We start from the raw sequence: 21,901 nt of genomic DNA on the forward strand, positions 1-21,901 counted from the left end.
GATGATAACGTCAACTGTCTGTTACTCCTACTTCAACAAAGAGCTTCGTAAAGTATTCTATTTTTTTTTTTCATGCAGACCACTTATAGAGGCGATGACAATCGTAAACACCTTATGTTATGTGAATGTACTTTTTAAAAGAAAAAAGGAAGTGAGTGAAATTGAAAAGAGCCCGGAGACGCTAGCAGGAGGCCCGGAGAGAGAGTCTGCGACGGGAGATTTTCGACAGAGATCAGAACTATATACCGAATAATAAAGTTACTAATAAAAACTTCTTGTACGAGGCGTTTGAAGTATGCCTATGTATACTTAACATAACATTCCATTTCATAAGACTTTGACTGATAAAATACTCTGTTAGCTCGTCAAAAAAAAAAAATGGTTCCGTGATAAACACAGTCTTTGTAGGTTTTGCGTTTGTCAACAATAACGTGGCTAAAAAAAAAAAAAAAATCGAGCCTACACACTCAACGGCAGAGTAACAACAATCAGCTAGGCATGTGGCTTTATTTTTGTCAGGGATCACTTGAGTAAAGGCGGTGTCACACCTGTCCGGGCAAGCTACGCGGGCTTGTGGCGAGGAGGTAGTTTAAAGCACGTAGAAGATTTTCCGCGGGCGGACAAGAATGTTTGCAATTTTCGCACTTGTTTCTTACTTTCTAGACGCGTGCTACTTAGCTTCTAATTGCGTGCGTTCCGTGTGACTCGCGTGAGAGCTTTGAAACCGATCCATTTTCTGTTACGAGCGACTTACGGGGATTGCGAAGTACCTGCTTTGGAGTTGCCTGTGAGGTGCTACCGGTAAGGGTTTCCTACTTGTGTTCTGCGCGTACCTCTACGGGCAACTCCCGTGACTCTTCCGGAACAAGTTTTGAGCATGCTCAAGGCCTTGTCATATCGTATCTGGGGAAGTTTTGCGGCTTGACTTGCGGGGAAACAAATTTGCTACCCGGAGCTCTCCGCAGTTGGCCCGAACTTGACAGTACCTAGCACTTATCTCGTCTTTAGTTGCCCGAAGGTGCGCACGCTAGTCCAATTTTACCGCAGCAAAGTTTTGAGCATGACCAAAACTATTTCCGGATGAGTCGCGAGGATTGCCCGAAGAGTTCCACGTAGAACACCCGTAGGAGGGCCGTAGCCGCCGCAATTCACAGGCACTTGACCCACTTGAAGTAGGTAAGTTGCCCGCTGATCTATGCCTATGTGAAGGGAGCGCGTGCCATTTGTGGGCTCATTCTCTTCTTTGTCCTCTGTCCTCTGTGGCGTCGACGACTACCTGGTCCCTTTTGGACAGGACTTCATCCGCCGAATGGACTTCAGCAGCAATTTGATGCATTTGCTGTGAATCTTCCGGGCTTTGTGGCTGTCCATCCACTGGACGTTCTCTGCCCTTGTGCACTTTCCGTCTACGGGGCATCTTCACTTCTTTAAAGCTAGTTGACAAATGATTGTTTGCCCATCCACTCGAACAAGCCTATTGTTCAGGCTAGCACTCATCTCGCAGGCGACTAGTACGCAGATAACATGCAGTTGTGGCGCAGGTACTTCGCAGAGCCCGTATGTCGCCCGTAACTGACATAAAAGAAGCTATCACGAAACTATCACGTGACACCAACGCGCCTAACATGCAGTTCAACGGAATACACGCAAGAAGGACTTAGGTATCGCCAAACTCGCCCTAAACCTTGTCCGGCCGCAGAAATTATTCTGCGTGCTGAAAAATCCCCATACGCAATACGCCCGCTTAGCTGGTGTGACAGGGCCTTTTTTGGCAGCGGGTAAATAGAGCCAGCGTGCGCACCTCCGGGTAACTACTTTTGAGATACATGCTAGGTACTGTCATGTGCGGGTCATCTGCGGGGACCTCCGGATAGCAAAAATGTTCTTCGGAAGTCGCACGCAAGGCTGGTGTGACACGGCCTTAACCAACTGATCTCCCCACGCTGTCCTCAATGCATGTAGGGCCCATGCCGATCGAGATTGAAAGAAATGCACACCGATTTTACATATTTCACTCTGGGCTTTATTTGCATATATCATTCCAACCAAACAGGATATTAATATGCACATTATTTTTTTCTTTAACAGAAAGAGGTTTTATTGGTGTCTTTCCCTCATTCTTCTTGCGGGCATTCTGTTGATAAAAATAGGCCTGGTTTAAAATGCAACGGTTGTTGCAGGTTGCAGGTTTATTTTCCTCTGATGTATTAGAAAATAAATGCGATTTTATGGCCGCTTCTTACATAATAAATACTAGTACACACAGACCTGAGATTTACATTTGCCACTAAGGACTGTCGTCTTTACATTTACAGTACCCCCCCCCCCCCATGTCCTTCTTCTTCTGTTGATGTCGCCATGCATTCTCCGCCATCAGACGCATGTCACGTGTCTGCCTGTAACAACAGACTTTTCGAGTGATCTTCATGTTCAAGTGCCGTATACATTACAATCTCCGCCCACTCGACCTCCCCGGGGTATCGATGAAAGAGGTGTTTTCTTGTTTTACTTTTGATACGGTATTAAAAAAAAAGAGAATAAAAAGGCATCAATTTCAGTTCGATTCTAATTTCAGTGTTGCATGCATGTGGTCAACGTGTGAGCTGACAAGGTGATTTCTTTTTTAAAGCACAAAATGCAAAAAGAAGGGCAAACAGGATTCAGTATACTGGCTGTACTGCTGATGCCTATACACAGCATACATGTTTTGTGCTGGCGCTGTGCTGCGCTTCATCTACATACCATTGATGGGTATTTTTTTTTGATAAAGACATAATAAATTAGAAAAAAAATAAATTAGAATGTTGAAAATTGAGTTTAAGAAATAAATATCTTGTGAACTACCTCATTCATCTCAAAATAGATATTCTGAGAAACAGCACGGATGCATAGGCTAACGATAACGTCAGATACTGGGCATTGACGTTTACAGCAAAGAATTTTATTTCACGGCAAATATAAACCATCCCTTTTAAAATGCGAATCGAAGGGGAAATTCGGTCTTCCAAAGACATTGATGCTCATGAAAAAAAAAAAAAAAATGTTTCCAAAAGAGTTTGAATTCCGCTGCAGAATTTCTGAAACTGTACAATATTTTTGTTTCTTTGATTCATTTGAATTTCTTTTTTTTTTACGGACACATTCCGCTTCAGGCTGAAGAGTATATAATGTAGATATTTTAGATTATGTGCATGGTGCTTCTCTGGCAAACGACATGAGCGCTGTATCAAAAATGTGAGTGTACGATGGAATTTCGTATCAAACCAGTGTCAGTGCATATTAAATTTGTCCTCACACACGCAAAACTGTCGTGGCATACAGACTTTGAACAATGTGTGCTTGAATCCAGGACCTACACGTAATAATTATGTATATCTTTGAATGGACGCGAGAGTGGACTTCACTGGCTCGCTTTCAAGCTTATGGCACCTGGCAGCCTCCCTTGCCGTGTCACAGTTACCCATTTTCGTTTTACACATTATTTACAGAAAGGAAGGAAGTGCATTCATCCTACACATTTGAGGATATTTATTCATGATGTAGGCAGCCTATCTATGTCGTGGTAATTCGCGACGTTTTCATTCAAACACCATCATTAATATACGTTTTTAAGAATCCCGTACTGAATTTCCTTTTGTATTATTTTGATGGACAATTAACACGAATTAAATTGAATTAAATTGAAAAGTTAATATGGAAAATGAACTCACGCTACGGAAAAACACACAAGCTTGAATTTCTCTCTTCCAAACATATTTCACACCACGCCGACATCTACATTGTACTTCTCTCTAAATTCCTTGGATTGAGATGAGGGACAAATCCAAAATTAGATTGGAAATCTCAGTCGAATAGATTCAGAAGTCAGTCTATTTTCTAAATGCAATTTTGGATTTGTCCCTAACCAAAATCTTATAGACTGGTTTCCAATCTACGGAATTTAGAGAGTTTGATAAGTACATCAACTAGTGTTCCACACTGTTCTCACAAAATTGGCGGCATCGATTTGCCATATAGCGGGGTCTACCACATTTACGATTATCTTACACATTTCCCAGATTAAAACACTGTATTTGGTCGTATACAATACATTTTTGTTTTCAGTGCATTCAACTCAAGAGAATTGAAAAAAAAAAAAACAGCACAAAACAGAGAATTTAAAACCAAGCATCATTACTTCAATCTAAGAAGTGCTTCTGTGACGAAGTCGAAATGTACATTTGCAAAGTTGCAAATGTTATATTTCCGGCAATACAAACGAGGAAAAATAGAGCCACTTTTCTCTCAATAGACAACACAAACTCTTTCCACAACTGATTGTTGTCCACAGAACCTCGATACGGATGTTCTCGACATCCCTTACATTTAACAACCGGATCAGAATCATTGCAAACTAAAGGTTCGTCTTTTGACCCTGTGCATGTTTGAACGTTATGTCCTAAAGTAGTTTTGGGCGGGATATTGTTTTCTTCGTTTCTGTCTGTCTTGTAGGCTGGTAGCGAGAGTGGTTCGATGACGTCATGGCTTTCGCCGACGATATTGTCCGTACCGTTGCGATGGCTCTGTGCACGTGACATTCTACGCGCTGCAATAAAAGCGCGGAACAGCCATCCGGGAGCTTTGATGACGTCATCCCTGCTGTACATGCGTAGAACAAGGGCCTCAAATGCGAGGGAGGAGCAGGCTAGGACCACCATAGCGCAGATGTAGTTTGCTGAAAGCAGATGTATGAAGATTGGCAAAGGCAATTAAAAGTGGTAGGCATCAAAATCAGAACAGAAAATAAGTAAAATTGTAGCATATCAAAATAAAACAGGTAACCAAATATCAAATCATGTCTTCATCATTACAGACTTTTAGATACAGTAGTATCGATATAACGTCTTTCTGGTCGATCGGAAGAGCATGAAAAAGGCGTAGTCGACTAATCCTGCTGTCTCCAGATAAACCTAAAGCCCGTCGCACACTGCATACGACCTGAGATCGTACAACCTTTTAAAGACCATGAGACCAGGTCGTATGACCAGGCAACGCACACTATACGATCAGACTTACACAACCAGGCTTACGACTGTTCTGGCTTCAGCAGATGATTGTTACCAAAATGAGTACAGAAAATCGCACTCAGTGCGCATTGCGTGCCCTTCTTCACTCTTTGTATAATACTGTAACGTGATTGGCTGAAAGCCCACGACCGGTCGTAGAAATTCGACATGCGAAATCTCTACGACAGGCAATTTAGACACAATCGCACTCCTGGATTTAAGGTCCTACGACCGGTCTGATCGTATAGTGTGGGGCGGGGTTTAGATCAACATTATCGGTTGACGATGAGTCAACAGGTAGTGAACGTGATGACGTCACAAACGGCACGCCAATTTTCAAGTTTGCATCTGGTCGTTTCCCGCTCTTCGATACTTTCAGCTAATACCTATTGTTCTATCAGAAATGGCGATCAAACTATTTGAGACTTCACGAATCAATATTATCTTCTCATATTTTAGCTGCACTTTGGAAGATGATCACTTCATGATCTTGGGCTTGTCATGACTGAGGTCAGATTAAGACTGAGAAAGTCAAGACCCAGCCCAGAAGGGTTGTGCATGACTGGGAAGCTTTCAAGGAAAACACTGAACTCCAGAGGCAATACAGTGTGGAAGTGAAGAACAGAATTGATTATTTTAGTGCTTTGTGCAAGGATAATGACACCATGGAAAGCGCGACAAACAGGGTGTCGCAGAGGTATGGGAAGTTTGTCTTAGCCATAACAGAAGCTAACAAGACGATACAAAAAAAAAAGGAAAAGAAGAGTAGGGAAAATAAAACGGTGGACTCCAGAGTTAGTGCAGCCAGGAAACTTCTCAGAACAGCCAAAGATCAATATCATAATGATCCACAGGGTACAAGTAGATGAGAGAATTGATGAGCTCAGTGCCGCCTACACCAAGGTTAAAGAGGAGCTGCTGACAGAAAAGATCAGAAGAGTCGAGAATGCAGCCGACAGATGTAAGAGTACAGAGAGCTAGAGGTTGATAAACGAGATAACGAAAGAGAGGGTGCATCAATCAGATTCAAGGAACAAACTCTGAGGACAAAAAGAGGAAATGGCTAGCTCATTTCAAGGTTCTGCTGGGTCAACCACCACCTAATACATCGAACATTTGAGAGGTCTAGCAAATCTTCGGGGACTTGGGATATCAGCAGAGTCTTTTACGTTAGATGAACTTCAGATAGCAAAGGAAAATGTCACAGAAGGCAAGGCATATGGAGAGGACGGTATCTCCCCAGAGGTGATTAAGAGATGCGACTTCGATGAAAGTATTGTAGGGTTTTGTAATGGGGCTCTGAATGAAATGGTTGCCCCCGAACAACGGGGATAAGTAACATTATCCCTGTTCCAAAGAAATGTGACCTCACAGATATCAATAATCATAGAGTTATTTCACAGACATTTATAGTGACAAAGACCTTAAACAGAATGTTACTCAATGGTATCCAGTCAGAAGTGGACACGAAGCACCGGGCTAACCAGAATGGATTAAGAAAGGGCAGGTCCACAACTAGCCACATCCTAACAGTCAGAAGAAATCTAGATGAGGCCTGAGCTAAGAACCTCTCTGCTGTCATGGTCTTCATTGACTTCGGGAAAGCCTTTGACTCCACAGTGGCATGCTCAAGAGAATCTTTCTGGCCTACGACATCCCAATGAAGACTGTTGACCTGATCTTCCTGCTCTATACCAATACTACAGCTACAGTCATTACACCTGATAGTAGAACAGAGTACTTCAAGATTCTCGCCGGAGTATACTTCAAGGCAACCAGAATGGATTCAGAAAGGGCAGGTCCACAACTAGCCACATCCTAACACTCAGAAGAAATCTAGATGAGGCCTGAGCTAAGAACCTCTCTGCTGTCATGGTCTTCATTGACTTCAGGAAAGCCTTTGACTCCACAGTGGCATGCTCAAGAGAATCTTTCTGGCCTACGACATCCCAATGAATTAAAAAGACTGTTGACCTGATCTTCCTGCTCTATACCAATACTACAGCTACAGTCATCACACCTGATAGTAAAACAGAGTACTTCAAGATTCTCGCCGGAGTATACTTCAAGGCAATACACTGGCTCCCTATCTCTTTAATATTGCAGGAGATTATTGTATGCGCTTAGCATTAGAGAAGAAATCGGATCTTGGATTCACTTTGATACCAGCAGGGAGCAGGAGAGTCAAGACCAAGAAAGTATCAGAGACAGAGTTCACAGACGACATTGCCCTGTTGACAAACACCGTGAAGGATGCGGAGGAGCTCATGAGGGAAGTAGAGGCGGTATCTGCCAGCGTAGATCTAAGAATGAACGAAAAGCATGGACAGCATAATTATCATCACAGCTTAAAAGCTGTCTGGAAATCAAATTTACGGAAGAACAGTAAAGTTCGTCTCTTCACTGCCACAGTCGAGTCGGTACTTCTCTATGGGTCTGAAGCTTGGACTATGGAACCACTACACGGGAGAGCTAGGCGCGGACGGTCTCGAGACACTTACGTAGACACAATCAGAAATGACACTGGTCTCCATGACACGAACGACATCGAAAGTGTAATGGAGAACAGAGAGCCCTGGAGGGGCATCATCCATGGATCTCGGGAATAATACCCGACTTAAGTCAAGTAAGTCATGATCTTATGCAACGCAAATAGCCGTGCGAATGCTGAATTTAAGTTCTGAGGCTATAAGAAATTCGATCCTGATCTATACAACGATGATGAATACAATGCCTACTTCAGCAAAGCTTCCATGACGTTTTCTTTAGCCTCGTTGTCGTCAATCTCTTGCGTATGAAGCTCGATCTTACGTCAGACGCGAGAACTGCGCGCTGGATCAAGATGGCGGGAAAATCGAGGTGGACGTGTTCTCGATTTGGGTAGTGGACTATAGAGAGGCAAAGTGACGCATGAGCAGTACCTTAGAATTGCGAAGTAAGCAGTTCACTGTGTGGACTTGCAAATCTAGAAGTCCCTATTAAAAGCACTTCACACAAATAAAAAAGCTGTATTTTTGGGCTTCATATAGCGAATATCGTCAGGGGACAATTAGCATGTGAACAGGAAACGAAAGCAGACTTACCAAGCGCCGGGGAACCCGTGGCGGGCATGGCGGCTCTCACCGTCTCGAGAAAGAGAATCATAGCCAGGAGGTTCGTAATCCCGAACGAGATCTTCTCTCCGGATTCTGGAGGCAGCATGAAGATGAGAACGGTTGAGAGTGAAAGAAGCAGTGATGGAATGATGATACCCAGGATGTACACTTTGGACTCCCTGCGGAAAGCTATGCTGTAATACACCTCCGCAAAAGACTCGTCGCAGCAGCTGTAGTTCCGCAGCTTAATCTCAACCTTCTCTTCCTTGATTTCCCACACGCCGTTGTTGCGATACCTGTGCACGGTGGTCTCATTCTTCTCGTAGAAGTGGAAGAAGTCCACCCGGTTCCTGGCGTTGGACCACGGCGCGAATTCGAAGACACAACGCTGGATGTCGAAGGGGAAGAGGTAGACGTCGAAGATGCAGGAACTGGTGATGACTGCCGGTGAGAGCCAGTCTATGTCGCCGTTTGAAGACAGGAAGGCTCGGCGGTGGGACAATGTCAGAAAATCTTGGCTGTTGCTGTGTACAAAGTCATACGACGAACAGCGTTCTTACAAACAACGGTTTTCTTAATAAAAAAAAAACACAATAAGGTAAACAAAATGAAGAAACAAGCACATCGAATTCCTTCCCATGAAAACAAGTTCATACAGAAAGATTAAAGAGAAAGTCATCTGTTGAAAATTGGCCAGAAGACAGGCAATAACTGTTTTTGCCACAAATTTCATCTGTTTAATTTTCTTTGTCACGAAGAGACTCTCATTGAACGGTAAACGCATGTTCTGACAAACGAAGACGTTATTTGCTTCGCGCAACGAGTAATATGCCTACATGGCAAATAGAAAAGGGAACTAATTTTGAAATGGCAATGTATACTTGTTGCTACCTTGTCAGCAGAGTGATGGCCGGGGTCCATATTTGGTCTACGTCAACCTCAATGACTGACAATCCACCGTAGTCATTTTCGTTCCAGGTTAGGTATTCGTCTCTCCAAATCTGTCAGATGAATCAGATGTTTGTATATAAGATGTTTGTTTGATACTACCAAAAAAAAAAAAACTAAAACAAAAGAGAACCCCCCCCCCAAAAAAAAAAAGGACACACAAACACACTCTAGCGTCCCTAGAGATCTCAACCAATGACCAGAATGTAAAAGTAGAAATTGCAGGGGAGGGGGAAAAACGGAACTCCATAAAAGTACACGCGTGAAACAGATTAGAACATCACGCTTGATAATATTATCCCAGCACTAATTTGGCTCCCAGATCCTGAAATTTTCGGGGAGCCTCCAAAAACTCTTCAAATATTTTCCTTCGCCTATAATTAATTGTACGTGTTTTTACTTAACTGACGCTAATACAGTCCCACAAATTTCAAATGATAACGAACTCGGCTAACAACAGGTGAAAGCTACTTAAGGTCACTGCCAATGACAACAAAGCGCTTTTAAGAAATGATGTTACTTTGCATTACGGACGTACGGATCTCTACATGTACGATTTTTTTTTCACTGAAGGAACACAGAGTTTCACCTTACCATCTTAATTGCGCAAAAGATTGTCACTTGTTGCTGAGGTTCATCCTGAAAGAAAAGAAATGTACAAAAATACGACCCAGCAAAAACGAACATGACACACGTGACAGCTGCATGTATTGTACTTCAGCAATTAAGGTACAATAACTCTGACAAGCCCGTACCAATGCACTTTATCGATAATATCAATGAATAGCTCCAGTGACGAAAAATATTAGAATTTTGTACTGCAGAGTTGTTATGATTTTTACGGCACATAAAAGCGTATCACAAAGTATCAATCATGTTAATGAAGCGTAATGCCAAACCACTGCCTACCGCGTTATTCTTATGTAATTACCACAGCTTGGAATATAAGCATCACCTGAACCGTGCATGATTATAACTTGGAGACGCCTTTTTTTTTTCTTTTCTTTTCATTTTTTCTTTTGTTTTTAACACGAAATTTCCTATGTGTGAATCACAGTTATTGTCAGTTTGTAACTCAAATTTGTGTTAATGTTATATGTCGTAAATTCGAATAAATAATTCAAAACAATTTTCCCTCAATAAAGGTGATGTTCTGAGGATGACTCACGAACTCGACGAGGTGATCGACCAACATGCGGATCCCGACACGGACAGCAGTGGAGTCGTTCTTGACTGGCCTGAAGGTAGTCGGACCGTAATTCGTAATGATGTCACGGTGTAGCTTCTTCTTCATCTCCCGTATGCCATCGAAGTGAAGGGCGTTGGACACTGGATGTTAGACATGACAGGACGTATTGACGGAGAACAGAAAAATTTACCGATAACTGTTCCACAAGTATAGAAATGGGGAAAATGTATAGAGAGATTATGTAATGGAAAAATCTTGAGGTAAACAAATTATGTTTTTGACAGATCTTTGTTTAATCGGAGTCATCCCACGAGTCCGACACCCACGTGTCACACGGTGCCTTTTTTTTTTCTTTTCTTTTTTTTTTGCCTAGTGTCGGACTCGTGAGCCCTTGTTTGCCTAGTGTGGAGCTAATGGGCCTTATCGTGCTTAGTGTAGAGCTCATGGACTGTATGATTCATGGACCTGTTTACAATGTCGAGGTCATGGGCCGTATAGCTAGTGGGTGTTGGGCTCGTGAAACTCTCCCGATTAGACAAAGGCCTGCCAAAAACATAATTTGTTTACCTTAAGCCTTTTCCCATCACGGTTTCGGTCTTGTGGGTCTTTTTAGCTTAGTGTCGGACTCGTGTACCTTGTTTGCCTATTGTCAGACTCGAAAGCTTTATATTCCTAGTGTCGATCTCATGGGCCTTATTTTGCGTAGTGTCGAGCTTGTGGATTATATGACTCATGGACCTTTTTTTCACTGTCGAGGTCAGATGGGCCGTGTGACTCATGGGTGTCGGGTTCGTTGGATGACCCAGATTAAACAAAGGTCTGCCAAACACATAATTTGCTTACCTCAATCTATTTCTGTAGAGCTGGTTGACCGTATGGCTTGTGGGACCATTTTATTTGATCTTGATTCTATACTTCTGACTTGTTCACCTAGTGCCTATAGCTCGTGGGCTATATTACTCGTGAGCTTTGTGACTAATGGGTGTCGGACCGACACCCACGAGTCAATAAGCCCACGAATCATCCAGCCCATTAGTCATACAGCCCACGATTTACACAGCCCATGAGTTCAACACTTAGCAAGCAACTCCCACTAGACCGACACATTAAACCTCGTGCTGTAATGTCGATTTCATGGGCTGTCTTTACCTAATGTCGAACTCATGGGGCGTAATGACTTGTGCGCTGTGTGACTCATGGACCTTTTTTTTTCAATGTCGAACTCGTGGGCTGTATGACTCGTTGGTGTTGGTCTCGTGGGATGACCCCCCCCCCCCCCCCTCGTGTCGTGCTCCTGTTAATCTTCCAAATTATTCATTTAATTTTGTTTGATGTTCTACCTGGTTAAGCATGTGAGAATTTTGATGTTATTATTGTATTTTGGAATATGAATAACGACAATTTCAAAGAAAGGCGGAAAAATCATTCAGTGGACATTTTTTTTTTCGGGGAGGGGGGAGGGAGGGGGAGGGGGTGGGGGGAGGCAAAGGTACTCCGCGTACCTTCTGTGTCCTATTTTTCTCATTCTCCATTTTTTTTTTTTTTTTGAAGGTGTGATAATGTATTTCCTATTACCAGGTAATCAGTATGGGGGCATCCCACGAGACCGACACCCACGAGTCATACGGTCCACGAGACCGACATCAATAATAGGTCCATGTGTCATACAGCCCACGAGTTATACGGCTCAGGAGTCATACAGCCCATGAGTTCGACACTACGCACAAAAGGCTCATGAGACCGACACTAAGCAAACATAGCCCACGAGACCGACACTAAGCAATAAAGGCTCACGAGACCGACACTAAGCACAGAAAGCCCACGAGACCGACAGTAGGCAAAAAAGGCCCACGAGACCGACACTAAGCTAAAGAGGCTCACGAGACCGACACTAAGCAAAGAAAGCCCACGAGACAGACAGTAGGCAAAGAAGGCCCACGAGTCCGACAGGATAAACAGCGCCATCTAGATGTCAATCACCTGTACAGGGTGTTCCATGAACGGAAAAATAACATACTGGCGGTTGTAATTTCGTCACGCTATCAATTGAAAGATGGTGACCATCTACATAATTATGAACGACATCAAACATGTTTTTCTACATACTTCTGGGGGGGGGGGGGCAAGTGTGTCAGGGAGCGACATTGTTATCAAGTAGAAAAATAGAATTGTATTCTTCATGCCCCACCCCACAAAAAAATAGAAGAATTAGTATTCTTCATCCCCCCCCAAAAAAAAAAGAGAAAAAAAAAACCACAAATGAATTAAAAAGAGGGCAAGAACGATGTATGGATTAATTTTAGAGCTTTAATAATGCCATCGTGCCATTTTAATAGGCTTTCCCATGTTTTAGCTAGAAGATGGACAGGATATAATTTTTACCTCTTCTCTTTCCCGATTCACTAGTTACATTTTTGTACTTATTCTATTTTAGATATTCTACCCTCCTGCTTGGAAGTTTTGCAGTAAGATCTATTTGTAATTTTCTCTGTAACTATAGTGTAATGCCACTGATTAAAACGTATTATATCGCAGGGATTCACCTCAATTTGTGGCTTGTGTTATTCTCCTCCAAACAATACATTTTTTCGTGAAATACAATAGCTGTTTTCCTGGATGCATCTAATTTTTCCCGAATCCCTTACGGTACCTTAATAGACGATTAAGTTATTTTTTATTTTTAATTAATACTAATTCAACACCCTCGCAGGTTTACTGTGGAAAGATCTGTTACACACTTTTACTGTACTTTGTTCATTTTTTTTCACAAACAAACACCCATGCAAACACAATTAAAAATCCTGATCATTTCAGGGGGGGGGGGGGGACAACTGATGGGGTTACACCCTGCCGGAGATGGCAACTCTTCTTTTCCATCTCTCATATCTTCCTATGCTATTATCAGGACACCCTATACAATTTATTGGTCTATAGGTGGGGCTGTTCATCCTGTCCAGTGCCGTATATTAAGAGAGTCTGGCCAACTCATAAATTGGACGCCATGTCGTTACCCAGCGTACAGTGCGCTTATGGTTTTAGCGTGTGCGCTTGGAGGGTTAAGTGTGTACGCGCAGGCGTCCCAAAGGCACGGTGCATGTTGCTTGACTTTTCTTTCTCTTTTGAATAGAGAGAGAGAGAGAGAGAGAGAGAGGGTGGGGGGGGGGGAAGAAGGTAGGTGCTTTATGAGGGAGGGACATTCTTTCATTCCATCCATTGTGAACAAAGCCAATAATCAATCATTTTTACACATTCAAATAGACACAAGCACACAGGTATACCGTATAAATAATAGGGAAGCTGTCTAAAGGACATAATTCCTGAATATATGATGAATTATTGCTGTGAAAATAAAAGAAGAATTCACAGTAAGTCGTATCGTAAACTTTCACTAGACTGTATGCTATGTATATTGTATTTAGCAAGTTGTCCAGGGCACAAGAATATTGTATAACATGATATATAAATTTACAATTGTGCAGAGGATAGACGAATTCCACAGTTATTACTGTTTCGCACGTAACTTATACATTGCAATCAATTACCATCCTATTCAGTCCCATATATGTATGAAACTGACATGAAGGCCGATTAGTATGTAATTCAAAAGGAATACACCTATGTACAATGTACAACATGAAAAAGTGACGTCACGGATGTTAAGGTATGTAAAATGATCTAAAATTGTTTAAGAATAATATCTAAAAAAGACATGGTGAACGAAAGCACAAGTACTTTACCTGGATAACATAATTATGAGGGATATCCTCAGTGACATCTGTACCAAATGATAATAAAAAAACAACACATAAATAAAGATGTCCTTGTGGCGACCGGTATTCCTCCCGGCGCCATATTACATTGTTCTCTTAGCAGGTGTAAAGTACGTCTTGACAATGTTACACGACAGTTTCACATAATTGGCAGAAAAAAATGGCAAATTTGTCACTAAATTTAATGCGTCGAATGTGTACTCTCCTTGAACTAGGTATGAATGGATGCCTTTTATTGTTTAAGAGAGCAAGTATTAAGGAATTTGAGCATTTTTACTTTTGCTTACTTCTTCTCACTACTTTTTACTTACTACTATTTTCATGGCAATACTTTCAACGGTTATTTTAAAAATATATAGAAAATTCTGTCATTTCAGTATTTTCACCTACCCTTGACCATCATGGCCAAAATCTTTCCCTATCACGCGTCATTGTGTAGTAATGATGGCACGCAAATACGTGTACCATATTTGTTTTTACTGTGAATTGGGTAATTTCCAAGATATTTAGGAACTGCATGGGTAATAGTATTTCAACAATAGAGAGTAGAATTTTAACATTACATTTTACCTGACATTGATCCTTGACCCTTACCCCCCTCCCATACCCCCGCCCCCCCCCAAAAAAAAAATAAAAAATAAAAAATAAATAAATAGATAAAATGAAATAAAATCACGAGAAAATCACGGTCAGGCATGCCGTAAGTTTCGTTTGGAAATACCTGTACGTATACCTCCAGATATTGCATGAGATATGGGGGAAATAGTGATATTTTAAGAATTTAACCATTATATGCATGATTTTGACCTTTCACTTTGAGCGTGTTTACACAAAATTTTAGGCCCTATAAGCTAAAAACAAAACTTCGTCCACTCACACAAGCATACAAGTTTCATTACCTCAAACAGTGTCCACAATATTGATTGCGATATGAATTCGAGGACAGACGGAAGGACGGACGGACGACCAAAACAAATGCCTCAGGCGACACTTTCGTATGTTATGGCGGAGACATACAAATGTGAATCAAAACTTGGATAGTCTGAAAGACACCGCGAGGAATCCAAAGAAAACAAATCAGATATATATTTTCCCGTCGCACTCTGATTTCCCGCTTTTTCCTTTGTTTTGGATCTGTCGGAGAGCGGTGCATCATTACACTAAGAGCCAGGTCGGTTCGCACATTGCCATGCTGCGCAGGAAGGCATGACGAATCTTCAGTTTATGGCAATACTAAGTAAGATATCAGAATATATTTCGTGTTGTACCTTCTACTTCAATAAAGTTGACAACCTTACGGCAATGACATATCCCCACTGCACCATGACTGATATTCAGGGGAAGTCCCCAAGGCAAGCAATATTATAGCGCGTAGCTGCGCGTTATGAACAATGGGCACCGCGTATGAGCTCTGCTCGCGCCCGCGTGATTGACTTTGGTAACGACATGGCGCCTGTAGGTCACGGGACCAGCTTTTGACCAATCACAGGCTTCAAAACACCTAAGCCGAAAACCGAGTTGGCCAGACTCTCTTAATATACGGCACTGTGTCGGTCTCGTGGGCCTTCTTTGCTTAATGTCGGTCTCGTGAACCTCTTTTGCGTAATGTCGGTCTCGTGAGCCTTATTATGCGTAGCGTCGGTCTCGTGGACCTTTTAAGTGTAGTGTCGGTCTCGTGGGCTTTGATTGCTTACTGTCGGTCTCATGAGCCTTTTGTGCGTAGTGTCGGTCTCGTGAGCCGTATAACTGCTGGGCTTATTTTACTTGATGTCGAACTCGTGGGCTTTATTTACTCAGTGCCGAACTCGTGGGCTGTATAACTGATGGGCTGTATGACTTGTGAGCTGTATGACTCGTGGGCTGTATGACTTGTGAGCTGTATAACTTGTGGGCTGTATGACTCGTGGGTGTCGGTCTCGTGACGTGCACCCATAAGTATAACCTGATAACCTTTCTACTTGATTCCTGAAAGTGTATAGCGTTTGCCCCAAAGAAATGTACACTCAAAAATAGTCGGGGGGCAACTGCCCCTGCTAGACCACTGCCGGAACGGCCCGAAAAGATGAATATGAATGTGTTATTCTGCATAAACATGCAGGAAAACAATGATTTGGCCAAAGTACACGATATCACTGTCATCAGTGTTGTCTATAAACAGCAAAACGAAGACTTTATAACCGTGTTATACGCAGACCTTGAGAGAAAATTGTATTAATATGATATAAAAACCAATCAGCCTTTTCAGGTTTATACGTTTCGGATAAAATAGCAGTTGTTATTACGACACTCGGGTTCACACAACTTAATGAAATGTGCTCCCTATCAATGTACGCCTTGCTCTAGAAAAAGCCAATTAAACTTTGAAATGAAAATTAGGAGAGCGAAACAAACATCGCAAAATATAATTGCCGCCGAAAGTAAATAATAATAATAACTATTTCTTATTGAGCGCTTTTACAGGACCTGATCAAAGCGCTGTACATACATCAACAAACAACATTCACAAAGCATAGGAACATACTTAGTAGTTACAATTGAAATAGTTCAGTCTTGAGTTTCCTTCTAAACATTTCCTCTGAATCACATAGACGGAGTTGTTTTGGTAGAGTGTTCCAGACAACAGATCCAGCATATGAAAATGTACGTTCGAAAGCTTTGGTTTTTGCTTGTGGGATTTGTAGGACTGTCTTATCATTTTGTGACCGGAGTTGATATCTGGTGGCTGTAGGGGTGGTTAGTAGGTTGGATAGGTATTGAGGAGCGGTATTCATCATGCATTTATAGACAAGAAGGGCTAGTTTGAAATCGATACGCTCTTTGATGGGGAGCCAGTGTAACTGCTTCAGTAAAGGAGCACTCGGGGATCTTCTCTTTACACCAAGCACCAGGCGAGCCGCTCGATTTTGGACTTTTTGGAGTCTTTTCACATCACTGACATTCATATTTGCCAGCAGAGAATTTCCATAATCAAGCCTGCTCAGAACTAGAGAGCGCACTGCATGGTTACATGCATCTTCTGTAAGATACTTTCGAACATGAGATATGTTTCTCAGATGGAGGTTTGCTGTCTGGCACACTCTACTGACATGATCTGTCATCGACAGTATCTGGTCAAAATGAACACCTAGATTTTTTACAGTGTGTGATACATTAAGTAGTACTTAACTTGAGCTGGTCTTAAAAGATAAAAAACTGATCGAGAGCTCACCCTGATGGGGTCAAACCAATCAGTTTGACCGTTCACAGTATGCACTTAACAATTTCTGAACAGCATTAACAGCATGAACTTCACAAAGTCGGCACAATGATGACTGAGGCTGAGTCAAAAAACACGCCTCGTTATTACGAAACGCAAGAATGAACCTGTCACAAAGCCACTCAGGGAAGTCAGTCAATTACAATTTTGTGATATTCATACCCGCTATCTCATAAGTAATTCATCCGGCAATTCACGATATGAATTATGTATTTTTATTTCCTTTCCATCTATTGTAATCGCTGGCAACTGTTTGAACATTAATCAGGTAATGCACGTATGAATACATGAAAGATTACTTACGTTATAAAATTGGCGAAGACTTATTTTGGTTATGAAGGACAATGAAAAGAATGATTTTGTGACTTTAATGATATAATCATCAACATGATAATGACAACAGGGGTTTTATAGCATAAAATAAAGATGCATGAAATAATCAATAATTTCAATAACCCTATCGCTATTATCGTAAACAAAATGTATAAAGCTAATCGTTTATTCAATGATTAAAGTAGCATGACTTATGACATGTATAGCTTTAATAAAAAAATTATTGTTTTCCCTGAAGTGGCAGTGATATCCAGTGAAAGGAAGACTTGCGAATGTCAAAAATAAAACAAAACAAACAAACCACCAACAACAAACAAATATAAATGGAGGTGCAAGATATTTAGCAGGGCTTCAAAACAATGAGCCGCAATAACGGATTACGAATTGAAGTCATGATGACCACTGTTGTGTCTGTCCCGGAGGACTCCCGGTTAATGACACTAGGTTGAAATCTGGAAGAACACCATAAACTTTAACGTCTTTCCCGATGGCCTTTATATTGGAGCAATGATTGTCGGTTGTACGTTTAACTTTTAAGCACTGTCAAAAATTGAAGGCTAGTATATTTACTTTCCTCATCACGCTGTAACCCGCATGAAATGAATGTGACAAACATATATTTATACGCGTCTATGCGACTATGTGTCATTACTTCTACACACACACAGTACATACATACACATGCATGTGTAAATGTATGTTTGCATATTATATATATATACATATATATATATATATATATATATATATATATATATATATATATATATATATATATAGTGTGTGTGTGTGTGCATATATATATATATATATATATTTATCTATTTACAATTCTATTTATTCATACAGCTAGATAGTAGTGATAATTCATAAAATGTGTGCGTGCGCGTGTGTACACATGACGTGCACTTTCACAGCATTCCTTTGATAAGAAGGCCACATAATCTTTACAGTTGTGATACACAGTCTGTGTTGTGATAGCAGGATCTTGAGTTTGTCGCGCAAGACGCCATGAGCAAAATGCATTAGCCTGGATGCGCGTGCGGCGGTTCCAAAACACCTGTCTACACCCCTTGCTAATTTCCTGCATTATTTTCTTCGTTCTGATTCCCAATTACCAAGCTTTGTTCACAGCATTTCCTCTCAGTTCCCACACTGTAATGATGAAGACAGGAGAAATGATCTAGAAATAGAATTTTGGATTTTACTTCTGGGTACACTTTGCACCTGACGTCTGCAATACGATAATTAAATTCTTAATGTTTTTCTTAATCTTTATGTTTACTATTCAAACAGTATTATGAACAAAGGTACCCTCTAGAAGAACAGAATACAGATGCATGGGCTGATGGACGTTAGATCGAAAATTATGATGGTGCTGACAGTTTCATTATAATAGTTAACAAGTCAATTTCGTCCCCTTTGTGCATAATTAGTCTTGTTCACTGTATTATTACCATACCCTAAAATGCTCAAACACATTCACGCTCTCTCTCTCTCTCTCTCACGCACACACACTCACACACACACACACACACACACACACACACACACATTACATACACAATGTGCAAACCAGTAACATGATCTTCAGTTTAGCCACACTCTAAGGAACCTTAAACCCTCTTTCTCCTTTGTTTGGTGTCCATGAAAACAATGTGTGGTTTTTTTTTTTTTTTCCTTCATACACAACATGGACCTACAATGATACCATGGACCTACAGGTCCATGATGATACACAATAAGCAAAGTCCTAGAACTATCTCTTTTTTTTGTGTGTTTGTATGAAGAAGTACTAATCTAATCAAGTTTTAATCTCCTCCAATGCGCATAATTATCAATCATTATGCCAGCGATGTCACAATTCTGTAGCAAAGAAAGCTCAAGTTTAGATAGACAATTAGATGTCGCCATTATGCTAGATGATTAAAAGTGTCATTCAAAGTGACAGAAACCTCTTGACTTTTGTCCGAGACTGTCGTGTTTCCTATAATCTCTTTCATCATTCCGTGTCAAGGGGACATCATCGTAAAAAAAGGGGTAGGGGTGGAAAGAAGGGATCATGTAAAATTATGAAAAGCAACGTTTGCTTTTTGACAAGTTGCATAATAATTTTCGTGTACGTACTCCGCATATCAAATTACTAAGTATTATACTGAGGAAATGCTTCGATGAAAATTGGAATCTCAGACACGTGTTTCTGATAGCTCATCATCGCTGTCAACATTTTGTCATGTGAATTTAGAAGCACGGAGACTTATGAAAAGTAGGCCTAATCGTTACTCATATTAATTTTCATTTAATGTTGCACCAGCTATGCGTCCATAACTTTTAGACACAGACTAATGATAAAGATCGCTACAGTGTTATTATGTTCTATTTTATTTTTAAGCATTTTTTTCCCCTCGCATTTCTAAATAATGCCAGGAATTAGGACAGACCTATAGAAGTGAAGACTACAAACTCAGCTTCACAAAATATACATTACGTTTCTACGATCGATACAAGAACATACAATGCAAGAACGTCTTTCGCTTCTAAATCCTTCATAGTTTTGCTATATATCATAGCTAAAACAATCCATATGCGCATGCATAAACTATTATACACTTACATATTTCTATTTGATGAAAACGCACATCTATTGATATTTCTGATACTTCTGTACAATATTGCCTGTACAATATAGCCTATCAGATGATGATGGGCTTAAAAGAAAGATTAACATCAAACACCACAACAGAAAAACATCATGACAACAAAGCGTGAAAACAAAATTAATTTACAATAATCTTATTAACTGGAAAAAAAATATGTAAAACATGCATTAATGTAAGCCTGAAGCAATCAGTATAATAAGAATAACTAGTGCAGAAGTCTAGGACTAATCAAAACAGAAACAGAAGTTAAATAAGTAAATGAATCATAATTATTGAAAATCAATAATATTCCTTACATGACAAAATCAGATTTATGATTATGCATGTTGAGGGCTCTAAAACGATTAGAACTTACCCAGCATGATGGTCATACCGAAGAAGAGAACCAGCATCGGTTTCGAAGATGATGTCATGACTATGAAAGGACTCTTCTTCTGGAACAGACGGCCGACCAGTGTCAAGAGACTAATCATTGTTATTCAGTATAGTCAAGTACTATAGATTTAGGTTGTCGCCTCTATGTCCCATACAACTGTACAAAGTATTATGAGTCCACAGAGGACGGACTAATGTCGCAGAGTCACTTAGGAGAGAGTTAAAGTGTCCTCAAGACGTCCATGATTAACTTCCATCATTATTGGCTGCAGTGCATCAGGGCCTGACGAAGTCACACAATTTTGTGAGATGTTAACTGAACAGGAAAACGTTAACTGGGAAAGGTAAGCAGTGGTGTAGAGAATGGCGCCACGCTCTCACTTTTGGGCAGAGCTGCGGTCATCGGTCATCGGTACGCCACAATGAACAGCCTATACCTGCGTTGCTCTGTCTAGATGACGTCCTTATGTTACCGGAGGTTCGATATTGCAAGACTCGCAAACACACAAACACACACACACACACACACACACACACACACACACACACACACAGACACACACACACATACACACACGCACACACACACACACACACACACACACACACACACACACACACACCAGAGTTGACGCCATGCCTGTTTGGTCCTCTTTTGCCCTCACTGTTGATTATTCATAATAATAATCATTATAGTTGATATTTTTAGAGCGCCTTTTCCACTGGATATAAAGGGCTAAGAGATGTCATCCCTGGTCGCCATACAGGAGATAAAATGTACGCAAATTACCAGGCATTGACAGTACAATTCCAGTGCATACCTATACATGTATAGGAATATCATGATAAGTAGGTCTTCAAATTTTGTTTGAAGGGATCCAGTGTTAGTGATAATTTATGATACGTATAATACCTGAAAGAAAGATTATTATTCAGAGGGGTGAAGGCTCAGGTTTTGGAGTTTCTTCAGTTTGTCTCCCTCTACAAATGAAAATTTGTTAAGATCGCAACTGCTAATCTGTAAATTAACAAACATGTCGGAAAAAAAGGAACCAGTGGGACTCGAACCTGTCATCTACTGCTTTCCGGGCAGCGACACTACCACCAGGCTGTCCCTGGTTGCCGGCAGTGACACGATGAACATGGAACATACCCAAACTCCGAGATTCCGACATTGTTATGTTAAGTAGTTCCAAGGCGGACAAGGCATAGGATAAATGAAAGAAAGAT

The 21,901-nt window shown here is 41.0% G+C and overlaps 1 protein-coding gene across 1 annotated transcript; it reads right to left on the minus strand.

Moving 5' to 3' along the window:
- Positions 1-1,231: 1,231 nt before the first annotated feature.
- On the minus strand, positions 1,232-20,771 carry LOC140230915 (neuronal acetylcholine receptor subunit alpha-7-like). The gene is made up of 7 exons (XM_072311093.1): positions 20,652-20,771; positions 10,257-10,417; positions 9,683-9,727; positions 9,032-9,141; positions 8,129-8,664; positions 4,303-4,714; positions 1,232-1,433 (listed from the first exon to the last, which is right to left on the minus strand). Exons 1-7 carry the CDS (start codon positions 20,767-20,769, stop codon positions 1,232-1,234), a joined length of 1,584 nt encoding a protein of 527 aa, XP_072167194.1. The 5' UTR covers positions 20,770-20,771.
- Positions 20,772-21,901: the final 1,130 nt, after the last annotated feature.

Source organism: Diadema setosum, chromosome 1 (genome assembly GCF_964275005.1).
Source record: "Diadema setosum chromosome 1, eeDiaSeto1, whole genome shotgun sequence".
Taxonomy (NCBI): Eukaryota; Metazoa; Echinodermata; class Echinoidea; order Diadematoida; family Diadematidae; genus Diadema; species Diadema setosum.